Source organism: Physeter macrocephalus, chromosome 21 (assembly GCF_002837175.3).
Source record: "Physeter macrocephalus isolate SW-GA chromosome 21, ASM283717v5, whole genome shotgun sequence".
Taxonomy (NCBI): Eukaryota; Metazoa; Chordata; class Mammalia; order Artiodactyla; family Physeteridae; genus Physeter; species Physeter macrocephalus.
Window position 1 is genome coordinate 48,923,236 of NC_041234.1, and position 23,235 is coordinate 48,946,470.

The 23,235-nt window shown below is 40.3% G+C and overlaps 1 protein-coding gene across 6 annotated transcripts in view; it reads left to right on the forward strand.

The window, feature by feature from the left end:
• The first annotated feature begins 249 nt into the window (after positions 1-249).
• Positions 250-23,235, forward strand: part of TAF1 (TATA-box binding protein associated factor 1) — an 87,502-nt gene continuing 64,516 nt past the window's right edge. For 2 of the 6 annotated variants that reach the window (XM_028482947.2, XM_028482945.2), the window contains exons 1-23: positions 252-441; positions 1,455-1,569; positions 1,707-1,823; positions 5,160-5,279; positions 6,406-6,647; positions 7,015-7,233; positions 7,626-7,844; positions 8,198-8,405; positions 9,650-9,826; positions 10,193-10,320; positions 10,414-10,521; positions 10,638-10,811; positions 11,262-11,435; positions 11,667-11,771; positions 13,550-13,750; positions 13,920-14,061; positions 14,495-14,625; positions 15,305-15,385; positions 19,651-19,800; positions 19,979-20,098; positions 20,413-20,588; positions 21,173-21,351; positions 22,779-22,992. In XM_028482947.2, the coding sequence (XP_028338748.1) occupies positions 259-441; positions 1,455-1,569; positions 1,707-1,823; positions 5,160-5,279; positions 6,406-6,647; positions 7,015-7,233; positions 7,626-7,844; positions 8,198-8,405; positions 9,650-9,826; positions 10,193-10,320; positions 10,414-10,521; positions 10,638-10,811; positions 11,262-11,435; positions 11,667-11,771; positions 13,550-13,750; positions 13,920-14,061; positions 14,495-14,625; positions 15,305-15,385; positions 19,651-19,800; positions 19,979-20,098; positions 20,413-20,588; positions 21,173-21,351; positions 22,779-22,992 (3,683 nt within the window). In that variant the 5' untranslated portion in view covers positions 252-258. Of the gene's footprint in view, positions 442-1,454; positions 1,570-1,706; positions 1,824-5,159; positions 5,280-6,405; positions 6,648-7,014; positions 7,234-7,625; positions 7,845-8,197; positions 8,406-9,649; positions 9,827-10,192; positions 10,321-10,413; positions 10,522-10,637; positions 10,812-11,261; positions 11,436-11,666; positions 11,772-13,549; positions 13,751-13,919; positions 14,062-14,494; positions 14,626-15,304; positions 15,386-19,650; positions 19,801-19,978; positions 20,099-20,412; positions 20,589-21,172; positions 21,352-22,778; positions 22,993-23,235 lie in introns of all 6 variants that reach the window. The other 4 variants (XM_055081571.1, XM_028482948.2, XM_028482943.2 and 1 more) reach the window with 4 other exon arrangements.

Below are 23,235 nucleotides of genomic sequence, written 5' to 3' on the forward strand. Positions count from 1 at the left end.
GACAGCTCCTGCTTAGATAAGTGGAAGGGGGCGGGACCGAACGTTTTCTTTGACTAACCGCTTTTCACAGATCCAGCCTCCTGATCGCGTATAGTCCAATCAAAAGCCTCTAGTAAGGTAGTGACACCAATTCTCCTTTCTCGTAGGACTGGCGGCCTTTCCGGTTCTTTTTTTCTTTATTCCGCATCCGGTAGGGCTGGTAGGGTCACTGAACTCTGTGAGTCACTTCTGGGCGACACGGATTTTTACTTCCGGTCTATGGGGCGAAGCAGGGCTTTGCTGTCCCCCCGCGTAGCGGCTGCCGGCACCGACACCGCCATCATGTCAGACACGGACAGCGATGAAGATTCCGCTGGAGGCGGCCCATTTTCTTTAACCGGTTTCCTTTTCGGCAACATCAATGGAGCCGGGCAGCTGGAGGGGGAAAGCGTCTTGGATGATGTGAGGGGGTGGGCGTGGGGATAGGGCTGGGGGTGGATCGGCTAAGGAAAAGGTGGAGCGAGGAGAGTTGAGTGGTCTTAGGAACCGGAAAAAGAGGGCGATGCGGCCCTCCCTCAATGAGAGGGCGCACTTAACGTACGCGAAGAGGAGCAGAGAAGCGGTTGCCATGCTAGTAGATTGTGCAGTAACGGAGAGCGAGGGGGCTCAGTTTGGGCGAGGGTGGAGACGAGAGAACAGTAGGCAAGCTGTGGGACGTCAGCGGCGCTGACATGGGTGGCGTTGGAGCTAGTTAGATGGAAAAATAGCTTAACCTAGTGAGAGTGCTTTCAAACCTTTGCTACGAGAACCTTGGAGATTCTTGAAACTGCGTTTGTGCCATCGCTGACTAGAAGTGGCTCTAGAGCGAGAGGACAGGACCTGCACCAAATCACGTGGTTCAGGTCCCAGTTCTTAGAACAGCCAGTGTTCAAACCATCCAGGGCAGACCCCTTCTGGTCCCAGTGCACTTCTTACATAGTTTTCCCACCGTTCACTGACATTCATGAAATAGTTTCTTGTGCCTGACGCTCACCTATCTTCATTTAAGTTCGTCTTCTCAAGGAGAAAATACTGACCAATATTCCTCATTCCCTGCAACACACAATAAAGACAGCAGTAAAGTTCTTGCCTTGCTTTCTCTGATCGGGATGACCTCAGTTTCCTTAGCCTTTATTCAGGCAACTGCTGTTCCATTTATTTAGTCTTGGTGGGGGTTCCTTGAATAATCTTTCCTTGCATTAGTTTAAAGGATGGTGATGAAATTGGACATGATGTGTTAATAAAGGTCTGATCAATGTGGAGTTTAGTGGAAGATGTACTTTACAGTTCTCAGATGTGATGCTGCTTTTAGCACGCTGCCGAGTCGTTTTTCAGATGGATTTATAGCTTTGTCGTGGATCTGGGAAATAAGCCTTGTGGTGTGGGAAACTTAGGTTTAGGTATTGTCTTTGATTCTGGTGCTGTCCGTTTTTCAGGAGTGTAAGAAGCACCTGGCAGGCTTGGGGGCTTTGGGTCTGGGCAGCCTGATCACTGAACTCACAGCAAATGAAGAATTGATTGGGACTGACGGTGCCCTGGTAAATGATGAAGGTGAAGTCTGGGTCATGGGGAGTAAGGCGGGGGAGGAGGCTAGCCACTTACTGTACATGTACTTTTCAATGGGAATTATCTAAGGGAGTGAAAGTTTCTTGCTCTTTGTTTAGATCTACCCCCCCTTTTATTTATAGGATGGATCAGGAGTACAGAAGATGCTGTGGACTATTCAGACATTAATGAGGTAGCAGAAGATGAAAGCCGAAGATACCAGCAAACAATGGGGACCTTGCAGCCCCTTTGCCATGCAGGTGATTCTTTGGTGCCATCAGTAAGAGCACTCCAGTACATTTTCTTGCTGTGTAGTCCATTTTGTTTCTATCCAAGCTTTCTGTCATTGTTTCTGCTCTTTATGTCTTTGCTTCTCTCCCTTTGTCAGCTCAGTTCCAAGTAGCTGCTGTCCTCTTTTGTGTTCTGGGGCAGCGTTACTATACTCAGGCTTTTATTCCTTATACTGGTTAGTCCCAAATTCTTGGTGAATGCCAAATAAGGATGATAATTCTTTTCTCCTTATCATCTGGTATTTGAGTACCTATGGGGTTCACAGTACTGTTTTAGATGCTATTTAAACTCAGTGTTTGCTCTCAAGGAATTGGTAGTTCAAGAAAGATCAAGTATGCTATGTTGTATATAAACGAGCACATGTATTTATAGGCTCAACTTCTGTTAATCACTCACTACCTGTATGCTGACACAGTGCGCTTAATGCTTGCTCACAACATAGGTTTTCCTCCCTGGTATAAGGTGCTACATTATAGAATCAAAATGTCAGAGTTTGAAGGGGTTTTAGTGATTATTTATTCTTAACCTCATCATACATATGGAAACCTGGAACTTCAGAAAACTTTAGTAAAATGTGGAACTTTATCAAAAGTTCTGTAGTTAGCTAGTGGCAGACCTTGACTAATTCAGCATTTCAGTTTATTAGGCATTGAGCACCCGTTATGTGCTATAAACTGTGATAGTAAAGTACAAAGATAATAAAATCCATTTTCTGATTTTTGAGGAGCTCGGCTCTGTGGTCTGGAACCTAGACTTGCTGATCCTAGTTCATTCTTTACACTGCCCTATACTACCTTTCACTGTTTGGGACTTTTGTATGAAGTTGTTCACTGTTTATTCATTATCCACCTCTTTGAATTAGATTTCAGGCTGCTGAGAAGTATAGATAAAACTTTGGTAAAGAGCTGAACTTAGTTTCTTCAGAGCCAGTTAATAGATTTGGGTGCTTCTTATATAAAGAGAATTAACTGCACCACATACACAAGAAGTAACCTAGAAAAATAGAAGATACAGGCCTTACTTTCAGGGATATTGTTATCATTTGGGGAAGGTGAGGTAAATGAATGCAAAACATAATTATTCGTAATAAGAAGACATAAACCAGTTGCCAGCTCATATTTCTGTATAGAGTGTTATACTTAATTTTGAAGGGCTGCCAGACTAACTAAGTCAAATAGCATAACTATTTGTTTGAGCACCCTGGCTTAGGCTGAGGGGGAGGTGGTAGCAGCTCTGATTTTTCAGGGCATGTTGTAATTTTCAGTTTTGGATTTGTTGTCTTGGCTAGGGATGGTAAGGAAGAGGATGGGTGGGGAGTTCTTAGTTGGGTTGTGTGAGCTGACCTCCTGGAAAAGGAGGATGCTGTATTTGATAGAGTCTCAGTACTGTGGGAAGCTCATTTCCAAGTTCTCTTGTCCTCTGAGGGTACCTTCATCTATGCCCTTAGCTTCCTCCTTCCCTGGCATTGGCCCCTTCACACGGCTTGATTGATAAGGGTGTTTCTTTGGAATAATTAGAAGTAGATGGAGGTCATTAGAAGAGGCTTCATGGAGGTGAATTTTGAGCAAAATTTTGAAAGATAAGGTTTGATGAAGCGGACGCAGCAGGGTATTGTGGTTTGGAAACATGGCTTGCATAACAGTTTGGAGATAGAAATAAGCAAGTAGCGTGGGGGGAATTGGCCAGCAGGTTTTCTTGGAAGGAGTGGAAAACATACACCAAATAGTAAGAACCAACCATAGAGCAATTTGACAGCACCTTTATGTATGCATTACTTGGGGTTTGCTGCCATAAAGAATTGTAAACTGATATAGATTGTTGAGTAAGAAGCAGGATGGTATAATGAAAAGAAGATGGACTTTGGAGTCAGAATGTCATAGGTTCAAGTCCCAACTCCATATTTAGTTTGACCCTGGGAAAGTTGCTCAGTCTCTGAGGCTTGGATTTCTCATTGGTAATAATCCGTCAGGTTTCTTTCTGCAATAAGTGTATTAATACCTACCTCATTAATAGGACTTTGGTGGGAATTCAAGTTCATTATCACATGGTATGAAAGCACCTACATAGAACAGTGTCATGGTGGATGCTCCATAAATGTTAGTTGTCTTTCCTTCCTAAATGAAAATGAAAAGTGATGCTTGTTGCTTTGGGGTGTTGACTAGAAAAAGGGTAAAGGGGCAGACTAACTTGGAGACAGTTCTTATGGGCTAGATGTAAAGTTATCAAAAGTTATCAAGGTCTGGAGTAGGGTGACTATTGTGGAAAATAATAGGCAGGGTCAGACTCGAGAGTTGCTGATAAAACATCAGTAGGACTTGGTGAGTGAGGAAGCGTGTTGGAAAGACACTTTGTTGTTAAACCAGGCTTGAATTCTGACTTTGTCACTTAAAACTGTATGAGCCTAAGTCACTTCGCTTCTGTATCTCAGAATAATTCCTACTTTGCAGCATTATTGGGAGGATTATAGATAAAATAACTAAAAGTACATGGCACATAATGGGAGCTCAGTGAATAGAAGTTGCTATAATGACTACTATTAATGATTGATTGGAAAAGGTGTGTTGGGGGTAAGAGATTGATGAAGGAGACAGGAGGCTAAAATTATAAGCTGGGTAAATGAGGATGGAGGTGGTATTGATAGTAACAAAAGGGAATTTAAAAGAGTTGAAGGTTATTTCAGTGTGATACGGAATGCAGTTGTTCAATATATGAATGGAAAAGCTCTTCAGGCAGCAGAACATGCAGTGCAATTGTAGAGGGGCTAAGTCAGGGCAAGACAACAGATTTGAGTTTAATCTGGATAAAGGTGATTCTTTAGAAAGGGAATGGAGAGTGTATAGAGGAATAAAAGCAGAGTGTTCAGGACTAAGTATTGAGTGATGCCACTGGTTAAAGGGTAGTGAAAAGAATAACAGGCTACAGAAGGTAGACAGAAAAAAATTGTCAAAGACTTGGGAGGTGAGAAAAAAGTCCAGTCTTAAGCTGACAGAGGAAAGAAGAATGTTAAATTCAGTTACGAGATTGAGTAGCATGAAAATAAAGGAACAGGGTTTGACCAGGAGAAGGAGCAAAGGTTTTAAACAGTTCTTGGGAGCTTCCTAAATTCCTGTATGAGATATACATGGTGTTAACAGCACTTGGTGGTATGGTGTCATCTCTTTCTGAAGGCAGAAGCTGCATCTCTTGTGTGTTCTCAAGGCATCTGCCTAGTTCTTCATGCGATACTTTAAATTCTTGAATGACAAGGGAGCTCAAGGCTGTTGTGTGACATTCTGGATATTGAACCACTTTCTTGGTTTTATTAGATTATGATGAGGATGACTATGATGCTGATTGTGAAGACATTGATTGCAAGTTGATGCCTCCTCCACCTCCACCCCCAGGACCAATGAAGAAGGATAAGGACCAGGATGCTATTACTGGTGGTAAGTAGAGACTGTCTATTTTTGTCTAAGGAGCAAGTTCCATTCCTGGTCCAAATTTTTGGCATGCTCATAGGGGACTATTAAAATTAAGCTGCTAGGAAAGGACACAACTTCTAGAAGTGATTCATACAATTTTCAAATTTCAGTATTAAAGGGAAATTTTACTTTTAAAACATTTGACAACAGTATTTTAACATGCGCTCAAGAAAAAGTAGTTTAGGTCAGTGTGGTTCTCAAATCTGGCTGCCCATCAGAATCACCTTGAGTCTTTTAAAAAAATACAGATTTCTGACTCTCACCCTTGGAGAATCTGATTCAGAAGATCTGAGGTAGAGCTCAGGGATTTCAGAGAATTCCCCCAAGTAATTTCTGATGCAACTGATCTGTACTGGTATTTGGAAACTACCTGTTTAGATGACTCTCTTTAAAAGAAATGATTAAATAGGAAGGCATCTAGAATGTGTATAAATCATTTAGAGCCAGCTGTCAGAGTCAGAGATTTCAAAGGCAGGGTCTTTAATGATCATCTCACCTATTCCTATGTCTGCAACAGCAGTAAGTAACCCTGTTCTAGGCTAGAAGATTGGGGAAGAGCAGTGTCTTTGATCTCCTGTATTTTGAGGCTTATGTCAACCTAAGTGTCTCCTATTAGAGTTTTAAGCCATTTCCTTTTTAGTCTGCAGGCTAAGTAGCATTTGGTAACTTTGTGGCATAGATCTTATTTTATGCTAAATAATTTCATTGTTACCCTGTGGGCTTAAAAAAAAAATCTCTCCAGTTTATGGGTCCCTGAATCGGACATAAGGCCTGACTGGTATAAAAGTGTTATGTAATTTTTCTATTGGTCACATTTCTTTAACCTAATATACTTACAGAAAGTAGTAAATGTAGTAATAGTGTTTGTTTTCTCTCATCACAACCCCAGGGTACCGGGTACAAGGTGAGTTGGGGATGGTGGGAGATAATGAGTTGGAATGAGTTTTCTGGGTTGCCTACTAGTAATCTGGGTGCTTGGAACTGTATCCCCTGCCATTGAGCCATGCTTAAGCCTAGAGTGGGTGTTGGCTGAATTTGAGGAAATATGCTCACAGTTACATGCCAAAGGGGTTTCTCTTCCTTGTTGCAGTGTCTGAGGATGGAGAAGGCATCATCTTGCCCTCCATCATTGCCCCTTCCTCTTTGGCCTCAGAGAAAGTGGACTTCAGTAGTTCCTCTGACTCAGAATCTGAGATGGGACCTCAGGAAGCAACACAGGCAGAATCTGAGGATGGAAAGCTGACCCTACCATTGGCTGGGATTATGCAGCATGATGCCACCAAGCTGTTGCCGAGTGTCACAGAACTTTTCCCAGAATTTCGTCCTGGGAAGGTACTTTCTATGGAGAATGTCCACATTGCAAACCACTGCCCTCTTGTAGATAGTGAGTTGTGTTGTTAAGATACTGAATATGGAATGGGTAGAATCTAAAGGTTTCCTTTTTTAAAGTTTTGTGCATTGATAGTACATGTGATTTATATAGTTCTCATCAGAAATTGTCCTTTCTGTTTTAAAAGAACTAGTCCAAATTATTAAGGAACACTTTACTTTCTTGGCAGATGTTATAAATCTGAGTTCAGCATTTCTTGATCCCTCCCTCACAGTTGAATAGAATCCTCAAGGGAGTTTCCAGACTCAGAGCTACTGTTTTCCTATCTGACATTGAGTCTCTGACATAGAAGCACGTTTTGTGTTCTAGGTGTTACGCTTCCTACGTCTTTTTGGACCAGGGAAGAATGTCCCATCTGTTTGGCGGAGCGCTCGGAGAAAGAGGAAGAAGAAGCACCGTGAACTAATACAGGAAGAGCAGATCCAGGAGGTGGAGTGCTCAGTAGAATCAGAAGTCAACCAGAAATCTTTGTGGAACTACGACTACGCTCCACCACCACCTCCAGAGCAGTGTCTCTCTGATGATGAAGTAGGCAAAGTAGAGATCTGGAATTAAGATCTAAGAGGGGAACAAATGAGTTCTCCCTAGCTTATGTCTAAATTGAAAATAATACCTTAGCAGGCAGTGTCCTGTGCTTATTATCATTAAGTAATCATGATTTCAATCCCAGTGGCTGTCCCTTCCCTGTCGTAATAGAAAAGTATTGGGGGCAGGCAGATGGTGATACACTGATGAGTAGGAAAGTTGAATGATAAGAGTATGCCATGATATACCTCCATTGTTTACATTCGAACTCCAGTCCTGTTCAAGAATCATCCTTATGGCTCCTCTAAGTTCCCCTCCTGCCTGTTAACTCCCTGTAGCCTTAGGGCATCTGGGATCAGGATATCTTCCTCCCCTTCTACTTTATTCTGTTATAGATCACAATGATGGCTCCTGTGGAGTCCAAGTTTTCCCAGTCAACTGGAGATACAGATAAAGTGACAGACACCAAACCAAGAGTGGCTGAGTGGCGTTATGGTCCTGCTAGACTGTGGTATGATATGCTGGGTGTTCCTGAAGATGGCAGTGGGTTTGACTATGGCTTCAAACTAAGAAAGATGGAACTTGAACCTGTGATGAAATGTAGAATGATGGAGGTAAGTAACACTGGTATGTAAGAAAGAAATCACTGTGCCCAGAGCCCCATCAGTTTTACTTTACTTTTCAACTGGGGAGACACTGGGTAGGGTTTCCTTGGTGGGAGATTGAGGTGTCCAAGCCTTTTGTTTGGTGTGGTATATCACCCTGGCAACTTGGCCCCACTGCAAGGATTCTGTTTGTGAGATGAGTGCTGCGCCAGACTAGGAGTGGGAGGAGGCAGATACCCCTTTGTTATCAGGTTCTTCTCTCAAGTCAGGGACCACATTTGATGTATCTGTTGTGGCATTTGGAGTGCGAACTCTGACGAGTGACCATTCAGGGATGTGTTGTTCCTCTCCTACTTGTGTAGGACTTCAGGAAACTTGAGGAAAGCAGTGGCACTGATCTTCTGGCTGATGAAAACTTCCTGATGGTGACACAGCTGCATTGGGAGGATGATATCATCTGGGATGGGGAGGATGTCAAACACAAAGGGACAAAACCACAGCGTGCAAGCTTGGCAGGCTGGCTTCCTTCCAGCATGACTAGGAATGCCATGGCTTACAATGTTCAACAAGGTATGCATCTATACCCTCTGTGTCCAGCACAAACTGTCCTTCATCTCAGTCGTCTTAAGTAGGCTTAGCTGTGATCTTGGCTGCTGAGGGACAGTGAAATGTTTTGGATCTGAGCCCTGATTCTAGTCTGTAATGTTTTGTTTTACACTGTTAATGAGCTAGGTTGGACTCTGATTTCTCATTAGAAAAATGTGAAAACTAGTTTGAAGTTAAAGATCTTTCTGAACTGTAACAATGCTTTTATCTTTATAGTCTACTTTTGTTTCCAAAGGCCCTTTATCTTTATCATTCTAGAATTTGCTTTTTTCCTCCTTAAATACACGTGAACACTCAAAAAAGGTATGCTATGCTTAACGTAGAAAACTTTGAAGATACAGTACAGTGTCAAAAATCACTGGTAATCCTACCATCTAGAGACTCTCAGCTTTAACTTTTTGGTGTATTTTTCTTTCAGTCTTCTGTCTTGGGTGTGTATGTAGCTGAGCTCATTCCTATAGGTACAGTTTTACATATTGTGCTTTTCACGTAATGTAATGTTATTTTACGTCATTTAAAGCTCTTCATAAAAATGTTTAATGACATGGGAAACTCATTTTAAATGGAAAAAAAAACAGATATGAAGTCGCATATTTGATACCCTGTTTGCATAAGTGAAAAAGAAAAACACACTCTAAAACAGAAAGTTTACTAAAAGGGAATATACTATGGGATTCACAGTGGTTCCTTCTAGTTTGTAAGATCACAAACAGCTTCGCAGTTTTCTTTATACCTCTCCTGTATTTTCCAAATTTTCTTGAGTTAATCTGGATTTCTTTTATAATTCAGAGGAAAACCAAAAATGTCTTAAAGAAATCGTTTTTTTTCTTTTTCCTTCTATCTAAACACTTTATTAGTTACATAGCAGTCATACATGGATGTTTTCATAATTTACCAATAATTATTGTATTTTAAATGTAATGTATTTTACTACATTTATTGTTAGCGTATTTTACCATATCATTTATTACCATAATTTATTTAATCAGTCCGTTATTAAACATTTCGCTGTTTAAATTTTGACTATTATAAAAAAACATTGCAGTGAACATTTTTGTCTGCAACATTTTTTTAAATACACTGTGTCCACTTAGGTTCCTTTTCAGTAGCCACATGAGTAACTACTAGCATTTGCTCCTTTTCCCTTTGCTAGAATTGAAGGGGGCATAAATGTTTTGTTTGTTATTGTTTCCTCATGTTTTGACTAGGTTTTGCAGCAACCCTGGATGATGACAAACCTTGGTACTCCATTTTTCCCATTGACAATGAAGAGCTAGTGTATGGACGCTGGGAGGACAATATCATTTGGGATGCTCAGGCCATGCCCCGGCTCTTGGAGCCTCCTGTTTTGACACTTGATCCCAATGATGAGAACCTCATTTTGGGTATGGTACTGGCTGGGTCAGTGTTTCTCCTCCATAATTGACAGCTTGCTCTGCTAATGTTGGGGGCAGGAGCAAATCAGAAGGGTTGGGAAGGTCAAGACTAGAAGCTTCTTGATAGCAGTTTGAGACAGCAAAGTTGTGGCTGTCAGTTTCTAGTATTTGTGTATTGTTTAGGGAAAACTCGTAAGGTAGGAATGTTGGAAAGTAGTACCTTGGAGATGTCAGGAGTGTAGTTTGGTTAGAGTTGATTATGGACTAGAAGTGGTCTGGAGAAGGATGAGAAATCTGGTTAGGAATTGCAAAGGTGTCAGTAGGAAAGGTGAATCTTCAGGGATAACAACTCCAGGGTGACTTTTGTTTCCTCAGAAATTCCAGATGAAAAGGAAGAGGCTACTTCTAACTCCCCCTCCAAGGAGAGTAAGAAGGAATCATCTCTGAAGAAGAGTCGAATTCTGTTAGGGAAAACAGGAGTCATCAAGGAGGAACCACAGCAGGTCTGTGAAGGGAAAAGGGGTTTGGTGTTTAGAAGAACAAAGAAAGGTAATGGAGAAGGGTAGTCTGACTCAAGTTTGATGATCTGTCATTAGAACATGTCTCAGCCAGAAGTGAAAGATCCATGGAATCTCTCCAATGATGAATATTACTACCCTAAGCAACAGGGTCTTCGAGGCACCTTTGGAGGAAATATTATACAGGTAAAAGTAGCATTTTTTCTGTGGTGAATGGGAACCACTGCTTTCTTCTGATGGAGGATATGGGTAAATCTTGCCTAGGCTGGAGTTTAATTTGAACCCTTATATTTCTGTCTTAGCACTCAATTCCTGCTGTGGAATTACGGCAACCCTTCTTTCCCACCCACATGGGGCCCATTAAACTACGGCAGTTCCATCGCCCACCTCTGAAGAAGTACTCTTTTGGGGCACTATCTCAGCCAGGTCCCCACTCAGTCCAGCCCTTACTAAAGCACATCAAAAAGAAGGCTAAGGTATGATTGAATCTTGGTTAGAAGAAAACAGCTATAAAAGACATTGAAGTACAAACGGGAGAGATGGACTGGATATTAGACGATACTAGGAAATTACTTATTTTCTTAGATGTGATAGAATGTTATTGTGGTTATTTAGGAGAATGTCCTTATTCTTGGGAGATGCATGTGAAAATGCGGTGAAGTGCCATGATAACTGAAACTTTGAAAAACGGTTCAGCAAAATCTACTGAGAGATAGTTACAGATAAAACAAATATGGCAAAATATAAAGTTACATCTAAGTGGTGGGATAATAGGTGTTCATAGTTTTGACTTTATGTTGGAAAATTTTTGCAATGAAATTGGAAAAAATAAGGCAAGTAAAAGTTTTTGATGTCTCAGTGAACAACATCACTCTGTAATTATTGTCCTGTCAGTAGCTGTACTGTATTGTCTTTGTTCTCGGCAGATGAGAGAACAAGAGAGGCAAGCTTCAGGTGGTGGAGAGATGTTTTTCATGCGCACACCTCAGGACCTCACAGGCAAAGATGGAGATCTTATTCTTGCAGAATACAGTGAGGAAAATGGACCATTAATGATGCAGGTTGGCATGGCAACCAAGATTAAAAACTACTATAAGCGGGTGAGTCTGCTCAGAAAATCTTTGTTGTTAGTATAGCTGTAGTTAAATATCCAGTGATCATATGTGAACGTGTATTTTGTTATTTTATACTAGAAATTTATTGGGAGAAAAGAACGATATCCATTTTCCAGGTAGTACTATTAGTATAGAATGCTATGCTCATGGAATATTTTGTGTAGGCTTATTGATTATATTCTGGGATAGTAACTGGGTCTGCTGCATTCCTTATAGAAACCTGGAAAAGATCCCGGAGCCCCAGATTGTAAATATGGAGAAACTGTTTACTGCCATACATCTCCTTTTCTAGGCTCACTCCATCCTGGACAATTACTGCAGGTGAGGAATTATTTCCTGTTGTAACTCTTTGCTAAGGAAATTGACAGATGAGGAGCTAGTCAGCCCAGAAAGGACCAATTCTAGTTGATTGAGATACTATTTACACATCAAGTATGGGAAAGAGCAATATAAACTAAAAATGATTATAATCCAAAAATTTTTTGCATCTTTTTATTGAAACTGGCTCCTTATTATGTTATTCAGTAAGTTAAATTTGAAATAGTTTTTTGAAAATACATAGTGGTAAGAAGTCCAGAAACATCGGGGTGGCATAGGGAGGTCAACCTGGGATTAATAATTTACTGTAGGGACTTCCCTGGTCGTCCAGTGGTTAAGACTTCACCTTCCAATGCAGGGGGTGCAGGTTCGATCCCTGGTTGGGGAGCTAAGATCCCACATGCCTCGGGGCCAAAAAACCAAAACATAAAACAGAAGCAATATTGTAACAAATTCAATAAAGACTTTAAAAATGGTCCACATTAAAAGAAAATCTTAAAAAAAATTTACTATAGTTAATTTATGAATGTTTAATTTGTATGTGTAAGATGGGTATGTTTTGATTATATTAGTTGTGGTCATTTTGAGTATTGAATCACCTTGAACTGTGCTACTTACAGTCCCCAGCTGTAGTGAAATGGTTTTTTCCCCCTCTTTGTTCTGATGGTTATAAAGATGCCCTCTGGTAACCTAGCTTTTACATATTTTGTTAAGGGAAGGTACAGATGTCCACAAATGATGTGAGGAAATCTTTAGCACTCTTCTACCTTGTTTCCCCCCCCACTCCCGCCCCACTTCATTTCTCTTGGCAATCTTAACCATTTTACCTGCTCTTGTACCTACTTTATTCCATTGTTTCTATTGCTTATTCTCTTAAAGCATCTACAAAGCACATTTTTGTTTTATCCTTTACATCTGTAGTCCATTTCCCACCAGATTTTGAGTATCACCTTCATACTGTTCCTGGAGTTCCTATCCCTGTAACTTTCTATTGAGATTTTCTACCAGTCCATCCCCTTCTTTTGTGGCTACTTTTGTAGTCTCTCAGAGATCCTTTTTTACCTTCCCCTGTAACTCTTTTTCACATTTAGAATTTTCTTTCCATACCTATCTATTGAAGATCCTCCCTCTTTCTACTTTTCTGATTTTTTTGAGAAGTCTTTCCTTAGAATCACAGGTTCTTGTGATAGTTGATCCTCATCTGGCTGCTACTTAAACAAGCTCAAATGTTTCTGTCCTGCATGTTTAGTCTGTCTTTTCTAGCGCACTTTCTAATTCATTAGTTGTTTTTGTTGTTTTCTTTTTTTATTAATTTACTTAACAAATGTTTTGATCTCACATATTATGTCAAGGGCTATGCTAGGTCTAGGGTAGTAGTATGGTACTTGTTAGTTTATAAACTGATATTCATATGTAATGTTTATAGCAATCGTGTGAGGTATAGGCGTTTTAAATATCTATGTTTTGTAGATGAGGAAAATTAAGCTCATAGATATTAAGTAATTTATGTGACATCATACAGTGAGTAGCAGAGCCAGTGTCATCTGAATCCAAATCCTGTAGTTTCCCCACTACTGACTCTTAAAGGTAGCCAGTGGGTAAAAAAATTATCTGTCTAATCCCATTTGATATTCCACGTTATAATTTGTTTACGTTATTCAGTAGACCTTAGATGTCATAATGGGGATAGAGAGCAAACAAGCTTGATTTTCCTTTCTCATTAGTTTACTAAATTTCCAGGGTTTCTCTGTATATAACTTTTGTGTTTTTATTTTTGTTAGGCATTTGAGAACAATCTTTTTCGTGCTCCAATTTATCTTCATAAGATGCCAGAAACTGACTTCCTTATCATTCGCACAAGACAAGGTTACTATATTCGGGAATTAGTGGATATTTTTGTGGTTGGACAGCAGTGCCCCTTGTTTGAAGTTCCTGGGCCCAATTCCAAAAGGGCCAATACACATATTCGAGACTTTCTCCAGGTAAGAATGAGAGGATAGGGAGGGGGTCTGGGTGTACGTAAAAGGATATATGGATTTGGGGGCACACCAGGAAAGATCAAAACACATAGGGGATTAGCAGGGGAAGGGGCCCTGGGGAGGACTTTTATCCTTACTTTGCCAAATAAAAAAAATTCGGTTTGTTGGGCAGGTTTTTATTTACCGCCTGTTCTGGAAGAGTAAAGATCGGCCACGGCGGATCCGAATGGAAGATATAAAAAAAGCCTTTCCATCCCATTCAGAAAGCAGCATCCGGAAGAGGCTAAAGCTCTGCGCTGACTTCAAACGCACAGGTCATCAGTTGTGACTGATTATATGTCATCTCTGCCTCTCTCCAAGAAAGGAATTGGGGCTTCCAGTTAAAAGGATAAACATACAGTTAATAAAATAGAAAAAAAATAATAAAGTCATCAAAAGGAGGTAGCAAATCTTCTAATTATGGAGGCTCTGATTACTATTTAATTTTTTTTTTTTTTTTTTTTTTTTTTTTTTTTTTGCTATTTAATCTTTCCTGTCAGGAAATTCAGTGTGATTGTTGGATGTCTTACATGAGATGTAGGAAACCTAGCAGCAGGGCTTTTCTTTGCCGGACAGTCAGGCTAACTGTGGCTAGGCCTGATACCTTCTAGGACATTGCCTAGTTCGGTCCTGTTTTGCTATCCCTGTTGCTGTCAATGAAAGGGCCTTTGGAATTCAGAATGGTCTCATTTTCTCTATCCTTTCTAGGCATGGACTCAAACTGGTGGGTGCTGAAGTCTGATTTTCGTTTACCAACTGAGGAGGAGATCAGGGCTATGGTGTCTCCAGAGCAGTGCTGCGCTTATTATAGCATGATAGCTGCAGAGCAGCGGCTGAAGGTGAACACCTTCCTCTTAGGCACTACTTATGCCTATGGGTTTTTTTCAGAGAGATGAGGATGAAGACTTTTCTCACTGGCTTACGAATGGTGGTTACTAGATTATTACCAATTATTTATAAAGTCAAACTGTATGATGTACTCTGTGTACATCAGTTCTGGGGTACACTGCATTGTAGCTAAATACCAGTGGGAAGGCTTAGTGAGGGACTTAGGGCATGTTCTTTTGCTTTGAAAACGGTTGCTCATTCATTTGGGTGGTGGTTTGTTTTTTTGTTTTTGGTGGGTGGTGGTTTTAATCTCTGTTCTTTGTAAGACAGGTGTGTTAGCAGGGAAAGTACTTCTTAGTTGTTTTCCATAGCCTTCCAGGTGGGCAGAGATGATGATGGTGCTGGACATGTGGTTTAGAGAAGCATAATGTCCTTATCAGGCCAAAATAGGAAAGATATAGCTGGGGTGGGATAGCACAACTCTGTCCCACTGAGTTAATGAGCATCTCTATTCCGCTTCCTTTTGGGCCTTAACTATCCACATGTATTAGCCTAAGGATGTAGAATGGTGATAAGTACACTTAAGACTTTACAGAATCCATTCTCTATGCAAAATGGGCTTTGGTGTTCTGTACTTGGTATTCAGTGAAACTTGGGCTTTGTCTTACGTATGGATTTGTCCTCTTCCAGGATGCTGGCTATGGTGAGAAGTCCTTTTTTGCTCCAGAAGAGGAAAATGAGGAAGATTTCCAGATGAAGATTGATGATGAGGTACGGCTTTAATCTTTATTAGTACATCCCATTTATCCTTTTTTTAAAAAAACAGCTTTATTGAGATGATTGACATACAATAAACGGCACATGTTTAAAGTGTACTATTTGGTACGTTTTGTTGTATGTTTATACCTGTGAAATTGTCGTGACAAGATAATGAGTGTATCTGTCACCCCCACAGGTTTCTTCGTGCCTCTTTGAAATCCCTTTCTCTGCTCTCCTCCCTTCTCTCTACCCTCCCTGTCCCTTGACAACCACTGATGTGCTTCCTGTCACTATAGATTAGTTTGCACTTTTTAGAATTTTAGATAAATGGAATCATACAGTTACATGTACTCTTTTTTTTATAATTGTGGTAAAATACATGTAACACAAAATTTACCATGTTAACCTTTAAGTGTGTAGTCAGTAGTGTTAAGTACATTCACATTGTCATACAACCAATCTCCAGAACTCTTTTCATCTTGCAAAACTGAAACTCTATTACCCATTAAACAGTAATTCCCTGTTTTTCCCTCCCCCAGCCCCTGGCAACCACCATTTTACTTTCTGTCCCTATGAATTTTACTACTTTAGGTACTTCATCTAAGTGGAATCATACAGTATTTGTTTTTATATCACTGATTTATTTCATCTGGGATAATATTCTTAAGGTTCATTCAGGTTGTAGCATGTATCAGAATTTCCTTCCTTTTTTTTTTTTAGAGAGAGTTTTTCTTTTGTTTTTTATTATCTTTGGCTGTGTTGGGTTTTTGTTGCTGCACGTGGGCTTTCTCTAGTTGTGGCGAGCGGGGGCTATTCTTCGTTGCAGAGCGCGGGCTTCTCATTGCAGTGGCTTCTCTTGTTGTGGAGCACGGCCTCTAAGCACGCGGGCTTCAGTAGTTGTGGTGCATGGGCTCTAGAGCGCGGGCTCAGTGGTTGTGGTGCACGGGCTTAGTTGCTCCACGGCGTGTGGGATCTTCCCGGACCAGGGCTCGAACCCGTGTCCCCTGCATTGGCAGGCAGATTCTTAACCACTGCGCCACCAGGGAAGCCCTTCCTTCCTTGTTAAGGCTGAATAATATTCTGTGATATATATATACACACACACATATACCATGGAACATTATTTTGGTTATGCATTCATCCATTGATGGACATTTGCATTGTTTCCACCTCTTGGCTGTTGTGAATAGTGCTGCTATGAACATGGGTGTGCAAGTATCTCTTCAAGACCTTGCTTTCAATTCTTTTGCATATATACCCAGAAATGGAATTACTGGATCATATGGTAATTTTATTTTTATCAGTAGTTTTTTGAGGAACCTCCATAATGTTTTTCAAAGTATCTGCACTGTTTTACATTCCTATCAATGGTGTATAAGAGTTCCAACATCCCCACACTTTCATCAGCATTTGTTATTTACTGTTTTTTTGATAAGTAGTTATCTCAGTGGGTGTGAGGTGGTATCTTAGTGTGGTTTTGATTTGCATTTCCCTGATGATTAGTGTCTTTTCATGTGCTTGTTGGCCATTTGTATGCCTTATTTTGAGAAATGTCTGTTCAAGCCCTTTGCCCATTTTTGAATTGGGTTGTTTGCTTTTTGTGGTTGAGTTGCAGGAGTTTATATATTCTGGGTGTTAACCTCTTTTCAGATATATGTTATGCAAATATTTTCTCCCATTCCATAGGTTGCCTTTCACTCGGTTGGTTGTGTCCTTTGTTGCTGAGAAATTTTAAATTTTGATGTAGTCCAGTTTACCTAATTTTACTTTTGTCGCTTGTGCTTTTGGTTCCATATCCAGGAGATGATTGCCAAATCCAGTGTCGGGAAGCTTATCCTCTGTCTTTTCTTCTAAGAGTTTTACATTGTTAGTTCTTACATTTCAGTGTTTGTCCCATTTTGAGTTAATTTTTGTATATGGCGTAAAGTAGAGGTCCACCTTCATTATTTTGTATGTGGGTATTCTATTTTCCCAGCACCATTTATTGAAAGTATAAATTTTTTATTGTCTGTGTTCTTCACTCTAATTATGTTGAGATTCATCCAGGTGGTTGTGTGTATTAATAGTTTGTTCCTTTTATTGCTGCGTAGTATACCACAGTATGGATGTACCACAGTTTGTTTAATCACCTGTCAAAGGGCATTTTGGTTGTTCCCAGTTTTTGGTTATTATGAATAAAGCTGCTTTAAATATCCATGTATAAATCTTTATATGGACATACATTTTTTTGGGGGGGGGTAAATACCTAGAAGTGAAATTGCTGGGTTGTATGGTAACTCTGTTTTACCTTTGGAGGAACTGCCAGACTTTTCCACAGTGGCTGCACCATCTACATTCCTACTAGCAGTGTATGAGGGTTCCAGTTTTCCAACATCCTTATCAACACTTGTTATTTTCTATTTATTATTATTACTATTATTATTGCCCGCCTATAGTGGGTGTGAAGTTGTCTGTCATTGCAGTTTTAATTTGCATTTCCCTGATAGCTAAAGATGTTGAGCATCTTTCTATGTGCTTATTTATCATCCTGTTATCTTCTTTGGTTTAGGGTCTGTATCTCTTTTGCCCATTTTTATTTTTAATTAGTTGTTTGTTTTCTTCTAAAGTTTTGAGAGTTCTTTATGTATTCGAGGTCCGAGTTCTTTATCAGGTATGTGATTTACAAAGATTTTTCTCCCAATCTGAGGCTTGTGTTTTAATTGTCTTAGCAGTGTCTTATGAAGATCTGAAGTCTAACTTGTAAATCTTCTTGGTTACTTGTGGTTTTGGTGTTATATGTAAGATATTTAAATCTAACTCAGGGTTGCAAAGTTTTTTTCTTATATTTTTTCTAAAGGTTTTATTGTTTTAGATCTTATGGTTAGATCCATTTTGAGTTAATTTTTGTTTAGGGTGCAAGGTGTAGATTAAGGTTCATTTTTGTGCATATGAATGTCCAGTTATTCTAGTACCATTTGTCAAAAAATTAAATGATCTTTTAAAAACAAAAATTTGGTCATATCACTCTCTTGCCCAAAGACTTCCTTTGGGTCCTCATTTCTTTTAGGAAGAAATCCTTAACATGATTCATAAGGCTCTACATGATTTTGGTCTTGTATTGTAATACAGCTCTCACCTCCTCTCATCTGTCACTGCCCATCTTATACTCTAAGCTCCAGACATACTGAAGTTCATTCAGTTCCCTTAATTTCTTTTTGCTGTCTTCTAGGATTTTGCAACTGCTATTCCTTCTGCCTAGAATGTTTTCTCTCCACTCCTCTGTCATCTGACCTTCATCTACAAGTTATATTCTCCTGGAAGCTTTCCCCGACTCTTGCCCTCACTCCCACCCTTCATTCAGATTGGATCACCATCCTTTCCTTCTTTGTGTACATACAGCACTTTTTACTTTCCTATCATGGCACTGATCATGCAGTATTGAATTTGTTGGTTTATTTGTCTCTCCCTCACTAACCTGAGGTCCTTGAGAAAGTAGTGCTTGACATGTGGTAGATATTCCATAAATATTTGTTAAATGAGTGAATGATTGTCAGGTCAGGCAGAGTGACTGAAGAAGCATTGTTGTACTCTTCTTTTGAGGTTGGAGTTAACAATGAGTGGATGTCTAAGAATTTCCAAAATTAAAGATTCTGTTGAATAGCCTTCAAGATTGAATCTCGAGTAGAGAATTGGCCTCTTTCTAGCTAATAATTTATACTCTTGACTGGTCTGTTTGGACAAGCACATTCCCCTTGTCTTAACTGCCTGATTATTTAATGGGGTCGATGAACACTATTCAGGGTCCCAGGAGAGGACAGGCCTTTTTGACCAAACCAGTGGCAGAGGTAGAATACACTTTGATTTATTGCTACTGGGATTGGGGCCAGTTCTTTTGTAAAGCATGCTTATCATCTAATTGTGAGAGTCATTCTGAAGAAGGCGTTTGAGCAATTGGTCATCAATCTAACTTAACTCTTTGAGCATCGTGAGGGTGGGGGCAACACTGTCTTTGAGAACTCTCAGTCAAACCCAAGGGATATGGGGCTGAAGGGGGTACCACTGTTCCACATATTCCTACTTATACTGACTGAGATCTTGGCCTCTACTATCATGATTTAAGTACCATAGGAAAGAACAGCAGGCTGAGTACTGGGAAGCTTTATGTAACTATTGATCTCCGTGGACAGTTTAAGAAAGCATCAAATTGTACATTATTGTAATTATCCCCACCTTCTAAGTATGGCTAGACATAGAGCAAATGTTTCCCACCACCCTTTGAATCTTTTTCTATACCTCAGGTTCGCACTGCTCCTTGGAATACCACAAGGGCCTTCATTGCTGCCATGAAGGGCAAGTGTCTCCTAGAGGTGACTGGGGTGGCAGATCCCACAGGGTGTGGTGAAGGATTCTCCTATGTGAAGATTCCAAACAAACCAACACAGCAGAAGGTGAGACTGTCTGAATTTCTAGAGGTTAAAAATCAAGGGAGGAAGAAATAGAGGTTAAGGAATGGAGATGAATGGGTGGGGATCTGGAAAGCCATTAAAATGTTGACAGGATGACTTAAATGCCTACTATAAAGAGTTCAACTTACTAGTATTCTCTCTTGTTTTGTTTCTGAGGTAGGATGATAAGGAGCCTCAGCCAGTGAAGAAGACAGTGACAGGAACAGATGCAGACCTCCGTCGCCTTTCACTGAAAAATGCCAAGCAACTTCTACGTAAATTTGGCGTGCCTGAGGAAGAGGTGGGTGTGGAAGAAGAAGACTTACAGGCTCCTAGGGGCTTTGTATAGAGAGGGAAAAGCTTGGAGGCAGATGTTAGGAGCTAATCTGGAGAATTTTGTAGGGTAGGTTGTGGTAAACTGGATCTTAGATACTTTTTCAGGAGTTAGCTTTCCCAAAGCTTTCTGTTTAACCTGCTTTGGGTGATTTCATTGTTGTTGTGTTTTTTGTTTTTTTTGGTTTTTTTTTTGTTTTTTTGGTCTAACTCTCTAACCGTGTACCCTGGTTTGTCCTTTGAAATCCCTGAATGATTTGTGTGTGTGTGTGTCTCTTGTAGATAAAAAAGTTGTCCCGCTGGGAAGTGATCGATGTAGTACGCACAATGTCAACAGAACAGGCCCGCTCTGGAGAGGGGCCCATGAGTAAATTTGCCCGTGGATCAAGGTTTTCTGTGGCTGAGCATCAAGAGCGTTACAAAGAGGAATGTCAGCGCATCTTTGACCTGCAGAACAAGTGTGTTGTTTTAGTGCTGTAGAAAATCCAAGCTGGAAAGGGGAGGGGTCCCAGACATTATTTTATAGTGAAGAGAAGGTCACGTAATAAAGTGACTAGTGGTCAGGTATCTGAGATTTCAGGGTGGTGTCTATTCATAATACTGCTGGAATACCTACTCCCTTCAAAGCAGCTTGGCAAAGGTTTTGAATGGCAAGAACTGCTAGGTTCCATGGCAACTTTTGTGGCCTACTTGGACCTGGCAGCCATTATAGTGGTGATAGGCAACAGTAGGCTTAGTGGTTAGAGGATGGTAATGCCCTATTAAAAATGACCAATGTACTGATTTGTTTCTCAGGCTTTTTCCAGGAATTGTGAAAGAGTTGCAGTACTATTTCATATTTTGAACTTGCCTTGTGACTGAATTTCTGGGAAAACTTTGTAGAGCTTCTCTGTTCAGGGTCCCGTGTCTTAGTGGGTTTTGAATATTTCTTTTTTAAGGTTGATTTCTCAATTTCCTACTCTTGCCTAAACTAAAACTGTATTTCTTCAGTTGTTTTACACATTTATGTTTCCCTCTTCTTAACATTGTTTTTTCTTTTTAGGGTTTTGTCATCAACTGAAATCTTATCAACTGACACAGATAGCAGCTCAGCTGAAGACAGTGACTTTGAGGAGATGGGAAAGAACATCGAGAACATGTTGCAGAATAAGAAAACCAGCTCTCAGCTGTCACGTGAGCGGGAGGAGCAGGAGCGGAAGGAACTGCAGCGGATGCTACTGGGTGAGGGTAGTGACTTCACAGACAGACAGACAAGAAAAAGAAAGATGGAGAAAGTGTAAATAACCACGCTAATAACTGAGGTAAAGCTGGAGGCAGAAGAAGTAGGGGATGAGTGTAGAAAAGCCTATAGATGAGGTAGAGAGATTCTGCAAACTGGACTCTAGGTTTGTCTGTGGGGCACAAATTGAAGAGATGTTGCCAGTCCACTACTGCCTCTGTCTGTATTAGGCCTGGCCAAGCCAGGGCTATCAGTGCTGTACATCAATTCAGTTTTCTGGGCATTCATCCTAGAGGGTAAGAGTTTTTGATACAGAATCTGTGGATGAATTGGGGGGTGTTCATGAACCCTCTGAAATCACATGTACAATTCTGTGCAAATGTGCCTTTTCTGAGAAGATCCATGGCTTTCAGAAGATTTTCAAAGGAGCCTTAGACCCTAAAAAGTTTAAAATCACCAACCCAAAATTGCATAAGTTGACGGTGGGGATGAGAAAGGCCTAAACTGGTTTGGGATTTGGTCGCTGGGAATGAAAAGAGGAGAAAAATCAAAGGGACCTTAAGATTTCACTCTTGCTTGCTAGAAAGATGGTGGTACCATTGATTAAAGTAGTAAATTTCAGAAAAAGAAGCAGGTTTAAGAAGGAAAGGTGTAATATGTGGTGTTTGAGGTCCCCATGATACTCCCAGTATAGATGTCAAGCAGGCAATTGAAAACTTGGATGTAGATACTGAGAGAGAGGATAAAGGCTGAAGATGAAGGTTTAAATGACTATTTTCACTCACAGTAGTCTTTCCTTTGTTTCCTCTCTGTAAAAGCTTTGTGTAATTCTGTTGTTCTGGCTACTTTGTAAAGATGTGATAAAGCCTTTCCTCGAGTGTGGTCCTGGACCAGCAGTATCTACATCACATGGGAGCTTGTTAGAAATGCAGCATCTCAGGTCTCACCCCAAACCTACTGAATTAGAATCTGTATTTTAACAAGATCCTCAGATGATTCCTATTCATTCATATTAAAAGTTTGAGAAGCATACTCTAGGCCTTCTGAATTTTTTCTGTGGTGCCATCTTTTTCGCTTGGGTGCTTTTCTATAATGTGACTATCAACTTCTTCCTGCTTGGACTTTCTTCTTGCACTGTTGTTCAGAGGAATCAGAATACAGCTACTGCTCTTCTGTCCCCTATATAACAAACGTGTTTCTTTGAGATCCTTTCAGAACTTTCTGTACTTACAAAAATGAGAACACTGACAGTGGTAAAATGAAGTCAGGAAAGGACAACTCAGTGTATTCTTGGGGCTGGTGGTGACTGATGCTTTCTGTAGAAACATAGTTCTGTGGTATGTTGAGCTTCAGGGTCTCCACTCAACCCCAAGAAAATGGCCATTTGGGTGGTAGGGGGAATTTGTGGAAATCTTTTTCTGCCTTGCAGCAGCAGGCTCAGCAGCATCAGGAAACAATCACAGAGATGATGACACAGCTTCTGTGACTAGCCTTAACTCTTCTGCCACTGGCCGTTGTCTCAAGATTTATCGCACGTTTCGCGATGAAGAAGGGAAAGAATATGTTCGCTGTGAGACCGTCCGAAAGCCAGCTGTCATTGATGCCTATGTGCGTATACGGACCACAAAAGATGAGGAATTCATGTGAGTTTGACTCCCTCCCCACTTTCCAGTGTGTTAAGGAGAATGATAATGATGGGGAAGGGAGTGAGGGTGGATGCTTGAGTTTTTATATTTTTAATTTTTTTTTATTTTTTGAATATTTTTTTTCACACACACACACTGTATTTTATTTTATTTATTTATTTACTTATTTAACATCTTTATTGGAGTATAATTGCTTTACAATGGTGTGTTAGTTTCTGCTTTACAACAAAGTGAATCAGT